Genomic DNA, 13,368 nt, shown 5'->3' with positions numbered 1-13,368 from the left:
CAACGAATTTATCAGTAAGAGTTTCAAGGAAATTCTTGATGCATTTACCTGAGTAGCAACCAGGGACCAACTATTCTTTTCAGCTCCTACTTGATCTGCCTCTGGACCACTAGATAGTGCTCAGTGCAGTAGTTAGCACTTAGCTGTGTTCCTCCAGGGCTCCCTTAACAGGAAAGGTCCCAGCTGAGCATGGCAGGGCCATTCCATTCAGGGGACCCTGGTCCCTGTGCCAAGCTCTGCTGTAGCTTTTTACATCTAGCCAGAAACTCTCCTTGGACATTCTGGAGACAGCGTCAGGCCACGCAGCCACCTGCATATTAGGAGCCTTGTCTCTCCTTTATATATTTCTTCAGGCAAAACTAACTCATGCAAGTGAATCAAGCCAAACACAGGTTTTGGGAAAGTAGAAAACCACATGCAGCTGGAGGCATGATTATCCCTAAGATAGTGGTTGAGGGCTTCACTGCCTGATTCCAGGACTCCATCAGTGACACTGAAGAACTGACAGTACTAAGCCTGGCTTGCTGGCAAGACTCTATATCATTCAGCAAAGACCGATATGGAGTACTCGATTTACTGGGTGAGTCTGCATAACTTGCCCCTTGATGATCCCTTTACAAATGGATGAAATGTATAACACAGAGGAGCCATTACTGGGGCTCTCTTGGGTCATGTCACCCCGAAGGGTCCTACAGGCATCAGGTCCTTCTCACTGCCCTAAAGCCAGTAGAACAAGAGAGGATGACACTGTTATCATGTGCCAAATCTCCAGTGTGCATATACTTTCCTTTGTATCCATTCCCCACAGTTACAGATCCATCTGCCTGAACTGCCTCCAGCATGAACACACTCAAAATCCTTTCAGCAGTATGCCTGTTATCTCTTTACATTGGGATTCAAGAGCCTGCTAATAGGGCTGGGGAAGTGGTTCAGTGGAAGAGTGTTGGTCCAGTGTGTGTGAAGAACTGGGTTCCAACCCCATCTCCCCCCGTAAGACCCCACCTGCTCCTCTTCCACTGTATTTCCTCTCCCCTCTTCTGCTGCTTCAGTAACTGCACACCCCTTACTCCTGACCTTTGCCTGGTGTGTCTATCTCTCTTACACTTCTTTAAATGCTCTTTTAAAAAAATCATAGAGATTTCCAAACATACATGCAAAGAGAGAATTGTATAATGGACCACAGGTACCCAGGACAAATTTCCTGATTCCTTTCTAGGCCCTGCTCCTCCTTCCTATCCAGATGATTTTTAAAGAAGTCCCAGATCTTATATTTATTTCATTTGTAAATACTTCAATATGGATCTCTTTTTAATTTTTTATTTTGACTTAGTTTGGGATTTTTAAAAATTTTGTTAAAATGCACATAGCATAAAATTTACTTTCTTAACCAGATTTAAGTGTACACTTTGATGGTGTTAAATGTATTCATAATGTTGTGTGGCCATCATCACTATCTCTGTAATTCTTTGCACCTTGTAAAACTAAGAATCTATATCATTAAGCAATGACTCCCCATTTTCCTCTGTCTTCAGCCCAGGCCTGGCAACCACTATTCTATTCTCTGTGTCTATTATTTGTACTACTCTGTAAGAAGTTTATATAAATGGAATAAGACCATATTTGTCTTTTTGTGACTAGCTTACTTCATTTAACATGTCCTCAAGTTTCTTCCATGTTGTAGCGTATGTCAGAATTTCCTCCCTTTTCAAGGCTGAATAATATTTCATTGTGTATCTATTTTGTGAATAATATTTCATTTTTTGTATCCATTCATCTGTAGATGGACACATGACATACTTCTGTGTTTTACTTATTGTGGACAATGCTGGTATGAATGTGGTTGTACAAATATTTCTTCAAAATCCTTTGTTCAGTGTCTTTAGTTATATCTATCTAGGAGTGAAATTGTTGGATCATATAGCAATTCTATTTTTAAAAAGTAGAATTTTGAGGAAGCTTTATGCTGTTTTCCACAGTACCTATACTATATTATGTTACATTCACACTAACAATACATAAGGTTTTCAAATTTACTTCACTCTCACCAATGCTTCTACTTTTCTGATAGCCATCCTAATGTTTATGTGATAGTATATCATTGCAGTTTGATTTGCCTTTCCCTAAAGGCCAGTGATGTTGATTGACTTTTCATCTGCTCAGTCATTTTATATCTTCTTCAGAGAAGTATCTATTCAATTTCTTTTCCCATTTTTGAATTGAATTGTTTGTTTTTTGTTGTTGTTGAGTTTTAGGACTTCTCCATATATCCTGGATATTAATCCTTTATTAGATAATAATTTGCAACTGGATGAAGTGTTGCATTGTAATCCCAGCAACTCAGGAGGCTAAAGAAGGAGGATTGCAACTTTAAGGCCAGCCTCAGCAATTTAGCAAAACCCTATTTCAAAATAAAAAATTAAAAGGGCCGAAGATATAGCCCAGTGGTAAAGTGTTCCTGTGTTCAATCCCCAGTAGCAGAATATATATGAATATATATATACATATTTATTTATAATATTTATATATAATTTGCAAATACTTCTATGGGTTGCCTTTTTCTCTGCTGATGTTTATTCTGTTTACTTCTTTTACTCTTTCTTTTTAATGCATACAATTTTGATCATTTTCATGAAGTCCAGTGTTTTGATCAATTTTCTCATCACTTTTACTCAAGATCTGACTAAAACAATTTTAGAGGAGGAAAAGTTTATTTGGGTCTCACAGTTTCAGAGACCTTAGTCCATGGATGGCCAACTCCATTGTGTTATGCCCAAGGCATGTGCCCAAGGCATGTGTGGCAGAACATCGTGGGAGCAAAGTGCGGTGGGGGAAGGTGGCTCAGGACATGGTAGCCAGGAATCAGAGAAAGAGATTGCTCCACTTAGCAGGGGTAAATTATATACCTCAAAGGCACACCCAGTGATCCACCTCCTCCAGTCACTCCCTCCCTGCCTACTGTTACCATCCAGTTAATCCCTTAATGTGAATTAAGGCAGCGATTATGTCAAGGTTCTCATAACCCAATCAATTCCCCTCTGAAATTTCTTGCATTGTCTCACATGTGAACTTTTGGAACACTTCATATCTAACCCATAATGTCTAGCATCCCCCAAAAGCTCCTGTCTTAATGCAGAATGTTCAAGAGTAAAGTGATTGGATTGTGAGAGCTGCAATCTAGTTAGTTCATCCTAGTTTGAATGAACTAACTGGATGGTTACTGTAGGCAGGTCAGGCATGGCTGAAGGAGATCAGTCACAGAGGTGTGTATGCCCAGGGTATATCTTTCCTGTGGTCTAGATATATATCTAGAGAGAGAGAGAGAGACAGAAAGAGCGATAAGGTATCTATCTATATATCTATCCTGCCTCTCTCTCTCTGCTTCCTGACCCCACTATGAGCTGAGCAACTTTCCTCCACTGAGGAAAGCTGAGTCCTTTTCCCATGATATTCTGCTGTACCTTAGGCACAAAGCAATGGAGTCAACTGTCCAAGGACAGAGACCTCTGAAACTGTGAGCCCCAAATAAATTTTCCATCCTCTAATTTGTTCTTGTCAGGTATTTTGGTTAAGTGGTGAAAGAACTAACCAAAACATACAATTTGTCTATTTTTTCTTTCATTGCTGTGCCTGTGTTACATCCAAGAAATCACAGACAAATCCGAAGTCATGAAGATTTTGCCTTATATTTCCTCCTAAGAGTCTTAGAGGGTATAGGCCTTATAGTTAGATGTCTGATCCATTTTTTAAGATGGAATTAGTAAGGGTCTAACTTGATTCTCTTACATGTAGATACTCAATTTTCCTAGCACTATTTGTTGAAAAGACTGTCCTTTCCCCATGGAATGGCCTTCTCAATTTTGTCAAAATTTATTTGACTATATTATACAAGGGTTTATTTCTTGACTTTCTATCCTGTTGGTCTGTATATCTGGCATTATGCTACTACCACACTATTTTGATTACTCTAGCTCTATAGAAAGTTTTGAAATAAGGAAGTATGGATCCTTTAGCTTCATTATTCTTTTTCAAGATTGTTTTAGTTATTCATGGTTTCTTACAATTCAGTATAAATGTTAGAATGAAGTTTTATATTTCTAAAAAATTTCTTTGGGATTTTGAAAGAGATTACATTGAATCTCTAGGTTACTCTGGGCATCTTAACAATATTGTTTCCCAGTCCCTGATCATGGAATGTCTTTCCATTTATTTGTATCTTCTTCAATTTCTTTCAGCGATGTCTTGTAGTTTTCATTATACATTTCTTTCACCACCTTCCTTGGTTAAATTAATTTCTAAGTATTTTATTCTTGTTGATGCTGTTATGAATGAAATTATTTTGTTATTTTCTGTACAAATTTCTTATTATTATTTTATAGGACTGCAACTGATTTTTGCATAATGGCTTTATATCCTGCTACTTAGCTAAATTTACTTATTAGTTCTAAAAAGCTTTGGGGGTGTGGAATCTTCAGAGTTTTTAACATGTGAGATCGTATTGTCTGTGAACAAAAATATTTTTATTTCTTTCTTTCCAATTTGAGTGTCTTTTATTTCTTTTGCTTGATTTCTCAAGCTAGAACTCTCAGGACAATGTTAAATAGAAGCAATGAAAGCAGGCATTTTTGCCTTGTTGCCTTGTTCCTAATCTTAGAGGAAAAGCTTTCATCTTGTCACCATCAAGTATAATATTCACTATGGGATTTTTTTAATGTGCAGTTTTTATTATGTTGAAGTATTTTTCTTCTTTTTTTTTAATGATGTTTGTCTCATTCCATGATTTTTGATACTCCCTTTCCCATTCCCCTGTACATAATCTAAGGTTCCTCCATTCTTCTCTCACCCCCCACCTCCATTATATATCGTCATCCACTTATCAGGGAAAACATTCGGCCTCTAGTTTTTTGGGATCGGTTTATTTCACTTAGCATGATATTCTCCAATTCCGTCCATTTATCCTCAAATGTCATAATATTATTCTTCTTTATGGCTGAATAATATTCCATTGTGTATATATACCAGAGTTTCTTTATCCATTCATCTGTTGAAGGTCATCTAGGTTGGTTCCACAATCTAGCTATTGTGAATTGAGCTGCTATAAACATTGATGTGCCTGCATCACGGTAGTATGCTAATTTTAAGTCCAAGTTTTCTGAGGAATCTCCACACTGCTTTCCAGAGTGACTGCACTTATTTGCAACTCTACCAGCAATTTACAAGTGTGCCTTTTTCCCCACATCCATGCCAACTTCTATTATTGTTGTGTTCTTGATAATAGCCATTCTAATAAGAATAAGATGAAATCCTAGAGTTGTTTTAATTTATATTTCTCTAATTACTAGAGATGTTGAACACTTTTTCATATATTTACTACTTGCCTGTTTATCTTCTTCTGTAAAGTGTCTGTCCAGTTCCTTGGCCCATTTATTGATTGCATTCTTTGTATTTTTGGTGTAAAGTTTTGTAAGTTCTTTATAAATTTTGGAGATAAGTGTTCTATCTGAAGTATGTGTGAGAAAGATTTTCTCCCACTCTGTAGGCTCTCTCTTCACATTTTTGATTGTATCTTTTGCTGAGGAAAAGCTTTTTAGTTTGAATCCATCCCATTTATTGATTTTTGCTTTGATTTCTTGTGCTTTGGGAGTCTTGTTAAGGAAGTGTGATTCTAAGCCAACATGATGAAAATTCGGGCTTACTTTGTCTTCTATTTGGTGCATGGTCTCTAATTCCTAAGTCTTTGATCCATTTTGAGTTGAGTTTTGTGCAGGGTGAGAAATAGCGATTTAATTTAATTTTACTGCATATAAATTCCCAGTTTTCCCAGCACCACTTGTTGAACAGGCTGTCTTTTCTCCATTGTATGTTTTTGTCTCCTTTGTCTAATATGAGGCAACTCCATTCATGTGGGCTTGTCTCTGTGTCTTCTATTCTGTACCATTGGTCTGCCTGTCTATTTTGGTGCCAATACTATGCCATTTTTGTTACTACTGCTGTGTAGTATAATTGAAGGTCTGGTATTGTGATACCTCCTACTTCACTTTTTCTGCTCAGGATTGTTGTGACTATTTGAGGTCTCTTATTCTTCCAGATAAAGTTCATGATTGTTTTCTCTATTTCTATGAGGAATGTCATTGGGATTTTAGCTGGAATTGCATTGAATCTGTATAGCATTTTTGGTAGAACGATCATTTTGACAACATTAATTCTGTCTATCCAAGAACATGGGAGATCTTTCCATCTTCTAAGGTTGGTTTTCTTCAATTTCTTTCTTTAGTGTTCTGTAGTTCTCATTGTAGAGCTCTTTCACCTGTTTTGTTAGACTGATTTCCAAGTATTTTATTTTATTTTTTTGAAGCTATTGTGAATGGAGTAGTTTTTCTAATTTCTCTTTCAGAGGATTCATCACTTATAAATAGAAATGCATTAGATTTATGCATATTGATTTTATATCCTGCTACTTTACTGAATTCATTTATTAGTTCTAGAAGTTTTTTAGTGGAGTTCGTTGGATCCTCTAAATATAGAATCATGTCATTGGCAAATAGTGACAGTTTGAGTTCTTCTTTTCCTATTCATATTCCTTTAATTTCTTTGGTCTGCCTAATTGCTGTAGTTAGTGTTTCAAGGATGATGTTGAAGAGAAGTGGTGAAAGAGGGCATCCCTGTCTTGTTCCAGTTTTTAGAGGGAATGCTTTCAGTTTTTCTCCATTTAGAATGATGTTGGCTATGGGCTTAGTATAGATAGCCTTTACAATGTTGAGGTATGTTCCTACTATCCCTATTTTTTCTTAATAAAAAGTCAACAACTACATGACCTAACTTTACATCTCAAAACCCTAGAAAAAGAAGAATAGATCAACACCAAAAATAGTAGAAGACAGGAAATAATTAAAATCAGAGCTGAAATCGATGAAATTGAAACAAGAGACACAATTTTAAAAATTTACAAAACCAAAAGTTAGTTCTTTGAAAAAGTAAAAAAGAAATGATAAACCCTTAGCCACACTAATGAAGAAGAGAGAGAAAACTCAAATTACTAGAATTAGTGATGAAAAAGGAAGGTCATGACAGACACCATTGAAATACATAACATAATAGAAGCCTCTTTGAAAATCTATACTCCAACAAAATAGAAATTATAGAAGACATTGTCAAATTTTTAGAGACATATGATCCTCCTAAACTGAATCAGGAAGATGTACACAATTTAAACAGATCAATTTCCAGCACCAAAATAGAAGAAGACATCAAGAGTCTACCAACCAAGAAAAGCCCAGGACCAGATGGATTCTCAGCTGAATTCTACAAGACCTTTAAAGAAGAACTAACACCAATACTCCTCAAAGTGTTACAGGAAATAGAAAAGGAGGAAACCCTTCCAAACTCATTCTATGAAGCTATCATTCACTCTGATACCAAAATCAGACAAAGATGCATCAAAGAAAGAAAACTTTAGACCAATATCCCAGATGAACATATATGCAAAAATCTTAACAGAATTCTGGCAAATTGCATACAAAAACATATTTCAAAAGGTAGTGCACCATGGTCAAGTGGGGTTCATCCCAGGGATGCAAGGTTGGTTCAACATCTGGAAATCAATAAATGTAATTCATCACATCAATGGAAATAAAGTTAAGAATAATGTGATTATTTCAATAGATGCTGAAAAAGCATTTGGTAAAATACAGCACCCCTTCATGCTTAAAACTGTAGTACTTTTCTTCTATTCTTAATTCTTGAGAATTTTTATCATGCAAAGACATTGAATTTTGTCAAATGCTTTTTCTTAATCAGCTGAGATGATCATGTGTATTTTGTCCTTCACTCTGCTAGTGTTGTATATTACACTGACTGGTTTTCATAAGCTTATGTTGAGCCATTCTTGTATTCCAGAAATAAATTCCACTTGGTCATGGTATATTTTTTATGCTACTTTATTCTATTTGCTAGAATTTTGTTAAGAACGTTTTTATCAATATTCATAAGGAATATTGTTCTGTAGTTTTCTTTTCATGAAACATTTTTGTGTGTCTTTGGTATAAGGGTATTGTAGTTTCACAGTGAGTTGGAAAGTGTTCCTTTCTCTTTACTTGTTTTGGAAAAGTTTGGGAAGGATTGATATTAGTTCTTAATTGCTTGAAACAATTCACTATTGGTGCAATTTTGTGGAAAATCTATATCTAATTCCATAAACCCCAGGATTCTGGATCCAAGGTATATCAATCATGGAGCTGAAAGAAGCCTTAAAACATTTCTTACTCAATTGCTCCATCAATAATCCCACCTTCCTAAGCATCTTGCCTATTATCATACAGACATTTAGTAGCAAAACTGGGATTAAATCCCGAAATTCCTGACTATCTTTAAACCATGACAGTCTTCAAGAGAAGAAAATCGTGTTTTATAGAACAAATAATTGATACAGAAGATATTGCATACCCACTTCCTATCTTTTTATTTCTTTCACCATCCCTATCAGTTTTCTTATCCACTTAGTCTTCATCTAAATACATGAATAGGTGTATATGTTGCTAACTCACCAGGAGATCCTTAGATTTAGGGTACAGAAAGAGTCTAAGAACTAGGGAAGGAAAAGCAGTGGGATCTCAAAAGCCCCTCTTCACCTTGTCTTCCCTTCCGCCTGCCATCATCAGTAAAGAAGCAACTGCAGCATGATTGGCTGCTGATGCACTTCAGTGAGCTTCCTCTGCCTGACTCAAAACACTGATTCCAAGACCTCACCCAGAGGAGGACATTGGGAGTCTGTTGATGCAGTCTGTAAATCAAAGCAGTCAAGAGAAGGCAAGCATCCTACACACAGCAGAGACTACTTATGTAGAAAGAAAGTGCTAGCATGTTTTAAACTTTGTAGCTACTTCTACTGAATATTGTAGACTGAGAACAATATAAAAACAACAGAAATATCTGTTAAGACCAGGCATTGGGAGAATAATAGTCTGTTCTGGGACAAAACTACCATGTGCATTGGTGCAAAGCCACAAGAATTATCCTGTATTGCAGCAGCATTGGACCATTCTGTTTTATCTCTGAGTTGATGAACTTGGGTTCAGGGAAATGCCGTTAACATGTAGGAGTGGGTAGAAGTGAAAATGGATGGAAATGAGCTCATTGGAATTATAAAGTTAAAGACAATCCAGATGACAAGCCAGTCTTGAAAGAGATATTGAAGAAATATCTCTTATTGTCACAGTAAGAAATATCTCATTATTGTCACAATGAAAATAAAACTCCATTAATTTCGATGCTTTTTTCTTCAAACTTAAGCATAATTTGTGCAGTTCAAAGATGAAAAAATTCAATTCAATAAGCAAAAGGTTGTTATTTAAGAATATAAGTGATTTGATATACAGATTAATTTTCCCTGATCCAAAATACTTGGGTCCAGAAGAAATGTTTCAAATTTCAGATTATTTTCGATTTTGGAGAGTTAATACATATATATATATATAAAAGAGATATCATGGGAATGAGATAGATCCCTGTCTAAACACAGAAATCACTTATGCTGCATATATACCTAGCCTGAAGGAAACTTTATTCAGCATCTTTAGTTGACTTGAGTTTCAACTTCAACCCATCATGTGAGGTCAGGTGTGGAATTTTCCACTTGCAGTGTCATGTCAGTGATGAAAGTATTTGATTTTGCAGCATTTTGGATTTTGGATTTTAAGATAAGGTATGCTCAACCTGTATTCATTAGAATACTTTTTTAAAAATAGTAAATAATCAACTGTAAAATCGAGCAACTTGTTCAATAGAGCAACACTTGCCCTTAAGGTTTAAGTGTGCAGAGCAAGTCACACGTATTATGCTAAAATGAAGATCTGATTCAGATTTTAAGTTCTACTCAAGGCTCTGTGTTGTTGTTGTTGTTCTTTTATGATGCTAGGGACTGAACACAGGGCCTCATCCATGCAAACTAGGCACTTTACCACTGAGGCACACCTTCCACCATTTTGTATTTCTAACAAGCTCCTGGGTGGTGCTGCAACTGCTGGGTCTCAGCAATACTTTGGGTGTCAAACTGTAGAGAGCACAGAAGAGACTAAAATGTGCCAGTCTCAAAATGTCCTAATGCTGGATTCAGCTTTGAGACTCAGCTCAAGGAGATCATAACTGATTAGTGATCATTCTCATCACATAACACTGGAGACTGTTCAAGAAGGTGCAAGAAAAGGAAAAGATAATGGTGATTCTTTGGTCTGAAGGGCTGGAGGAACAGTATAACATTGGTGGAGAAGGGTACAATGGTCATGGTAAGAAGAAAACAAGAAGAGATGAAAGAGGGCACAATGGCAAGTGGAAAGTTTACTTCTGGTTGGACAAGAGCATACAACTTCAGGAAGGAGATAGAATCTGAACAAACATAATCACTTATCTTCTGCAAGATATTTACAACTGATCTGGGTAGAAGCTCAGTCAGAGAAACTGAATTGAGCTTCGAGTTTATTCTAGACTTATGGGAACATCCAACCAATCACAAATGATAGGAGGGACCCAATTTGGATAGCAAGCTAGTGACTTTGTTGCAGTAGGAGGAAGATTGGAGAAGTTAAGTACTTGAACTAGAAGTAGTCCATCGAGCACATTGTGCTGGCTTGAAAGATCATTGAGTACAAAGGTGATTCCTAAATATGTGCTGTTTGGAATGTTACAGGCACCCAGAAGGTCTTTGTTAAATAGTTTAATTAATGATTTTAGTTCTCAGATTGTGAATGTGCCTCCAGAGAGAGAGATTTCAAAACCACATAAACAGAGGTGATGGTGTGTTTTTGACCTTTCTTAAATTGCACACAGTATCATATTATTAATAATAATTTGCTTAGTGTATGTACTGTAGTTTGAACTATTCATTTGAAATGTTCTTTCAGATTTATCAATTAGCCACAAAGGTGTCATCTGTACCTCTTTTCCGTTGGTCAACCTTCAATTTTAGATTACTATGTGTGTCACCAAATAAAGCAGTTATAATTAAGAAAAGTCTTAAATCTCATAGAAAGTCAGAGCACCAGAAGTACCCTAGATGAAATGCTTTCATGCATAACAATTATTAACTTGCAAACAGTAAAAGCCTGAGGAAATTATCTTTCCTAAAATCTTAAGCTCTAATTTATTTCCTCTTCCTCCTCTCTCTCCCTTTTCTCTTCTTCTTGCCTTTCTCCCCATGCCCTCCTGCCCTTTTCCCTTCCTGTTCTTTTTTCAGATTTGCATGCCTAGATATATAGGAACACAATCTAGAGAGAACAAAGTTTGGAGTACTTCTTAATGGTCTCCCAAATGTGTAGATATTTTACAAAATCAGGGCAGGGGAGATTTAGCAAGACTGGGGTCATGCTGGAAATCCAGGATGTATAAGTGTTGAGCTTATTTTAATACGTACTCCAGAATGTACCAGTACATACATGCAAGTATGTTCTCACTTATACTTGGGGGAATTTTGTCCAGGTACAGTACTCATGTTATGAGTCTTCCTGTCATTTGTCCTCTTATATCTGTGTGAGACATTATTTTAAACCCTTTCTTCCTTGGGTGTGTGATTTTCTGCTTGATTGAATACCTGTGTTCCTGGGAATAGTCAATCCACATTACAGATTTGCAGTCTTATTTCCCTGTGGACAAGCAAGATGCTAATGTGATTGAGTTTACCCATGGGTTTCAGGATGTCTGTTAGCAATCAGAGGTTCTGAAGAGCTGCAATGGATCCAGTTCCTGCAGTTTTCTTCATTTGGAAGCAGAAACTTTATAGAAATGCAGGCAATCAATTTCTGGCTTTCTCTGGCTGGCCGCCCTGAGAGAACCTTTTTAAAATTCACAGGAACAGGTAGGACTGCATATTTATCTCAGTCTCACAGCCACTGTGCATACTGGTTGACTGGTACAATCTGAAACAATATGGGTCTGGATGATGAGCTTTTTTGTGTTTCAAATGAAATTTCAAGCTCATCTCTGTTTTTTCCTCTTACAGAAGAAATGGGTCCCATGAAGCAAGTGTGACCTGTGAGTCCAACTCACCAGCCTGACGCCCAGCTGGGGAGGAAGAGGACCATGGATGGCATCATCGAGCAGAAAAGTGTGCTGGTGCACAGTAAGATCAGTGATGCTGGTAAGAGGAATGGCTTGATTAACACCAGAAACTTCATGGCCGAGAGTAGAGATGGCCTGGTGTCCGTTTATCCAGCGCCCCAGTACCAGAGTCGCAGGATGGTGGCCAGCACAGCACCAGCCAACCTGGACAGCAGCAGAAATGAGCCTGTGCAGCAGCTGCTGGATCCCAACACCCTGCAGCAGTCAGTGGAGTCCCATTACCGTCCCAACATCATCCTCTACTCAGAGGGAGTGCTGCGCTCCTGGGGGGATGGCGTGGCTGCCGACTGCTGTGAAACCACCTTCATTGAGGACCGGTCACCCACCAAAGACAGCCTGGAGTACCCAGATGGAAAGTTCATTGACCTCTCAGCTGATGACATCAAAATCCACACCTTGTCCTATGATGTGGAGGAAGAGGAAGAATTACAAGAGCTGGAGGTCAGAGAATGTGCTTATGGGGGACCTTCTGGAATGGGGTGGTGAGGATTGGGGGGTACTATTGACTGTCAAGTGAAAGTTAAAGAATGAAGCTCTCAAACAAAAATGCAGAGAAATTGAAGGCATTCTTGGTGCTTTTTCACTCCTGAGTATTTGTGAAGGATGAAAGGAGTGGAGAAAGATGAGGGGGATGAAGAATCAGTCATTGTGGTCAGAGAGGACCCAAAGTAAGCCACACAGATGGGCAATAGACACCAGCACTGGTGGCTCAGCTGGGGATCCTGCTTGTGAAAGCCCCCTAAGAGACAGGTCAGTGGCAAAGGGAGCAAGATGGGAGTAACATATAGTCCTAGAACCACGCAGGGCTGGAGATGCATATATGGGGATAATTGGGGAAGCATTTTGGCTGACACATATTTTTGCCCTTACTTGGAATTTCAAAGTTTCCTTTAAGAGATGATCAGTATAGCTAAAATCTGCTGGAAGAAACAGTGGAAATTGAAAAGGGAATTGAAATATTAGACAAACCTTTTTTATTCAAACTCAGGGCCTTGCACATGCTAGGCAAGCACCCTACCACTGAACTACATCATCAGCCAAAGGCAGATTATTTATTTAGTAGACTAGGGACAAATAAGAGCCTTTGAATCACATGTGCTCAAGTGCACACATTGGACATAGGGCACAGTGACTGAAGGTTATGCAGGACATCTGTCCTTTCAAGGAGGTGCCACGTGGGAAGACATATTAGTCAGGGTTCTCTAGAGGAACAGAATCAACAGGATGTATGATTATAAGAATGGGATTTATTAGATTGGCTTA

At 37.7% G+C, this 13,368-nt stretch overlaps 1 protein-coding gene across 6 annotated transcripts in view; it reads left to right on the top strand.

Moving 5' to 3' along the window:
• SYNDIG1 (synapse differentiation inducing 1) overlaps positions 1-13,368 on the top strand; it is a 196,213-nt gene that overhangs the window by 69,097 nt on the left and 113,748 nt on the right. For all 6 annotated transcript variants that reach the window (XM_079123899.1, XM_079123900.1, XM_079123901.1 and 3 more), the window contains exon 2: positions 11,987-12,546. In XM_079123899.1, coding sequence (XP_078980025.1) covers positions 12,067-12,546 — 480 coding nt within the window. In that variant the 5' untranslated portion in view covers positions 11,987-12,066. The remainder of the gene's footprint in view (positions 1-11,986; positions 12,547-13,368) is intronic.

Source organism: Sciurus vulgaris (genome assembly GCF_902686455.1).
Source record: "Sciurus vulgaris genome assembly, chromosome: 2".
NCBI lineage: Eukaryota > Metazoa > Chordata > Mammalia > Rodentia > Sciuridae > Sciurus > Sciurus vulgaris.
This window is presented reverse-complemented; position numbering and strand designations above follow the sequence as displayed.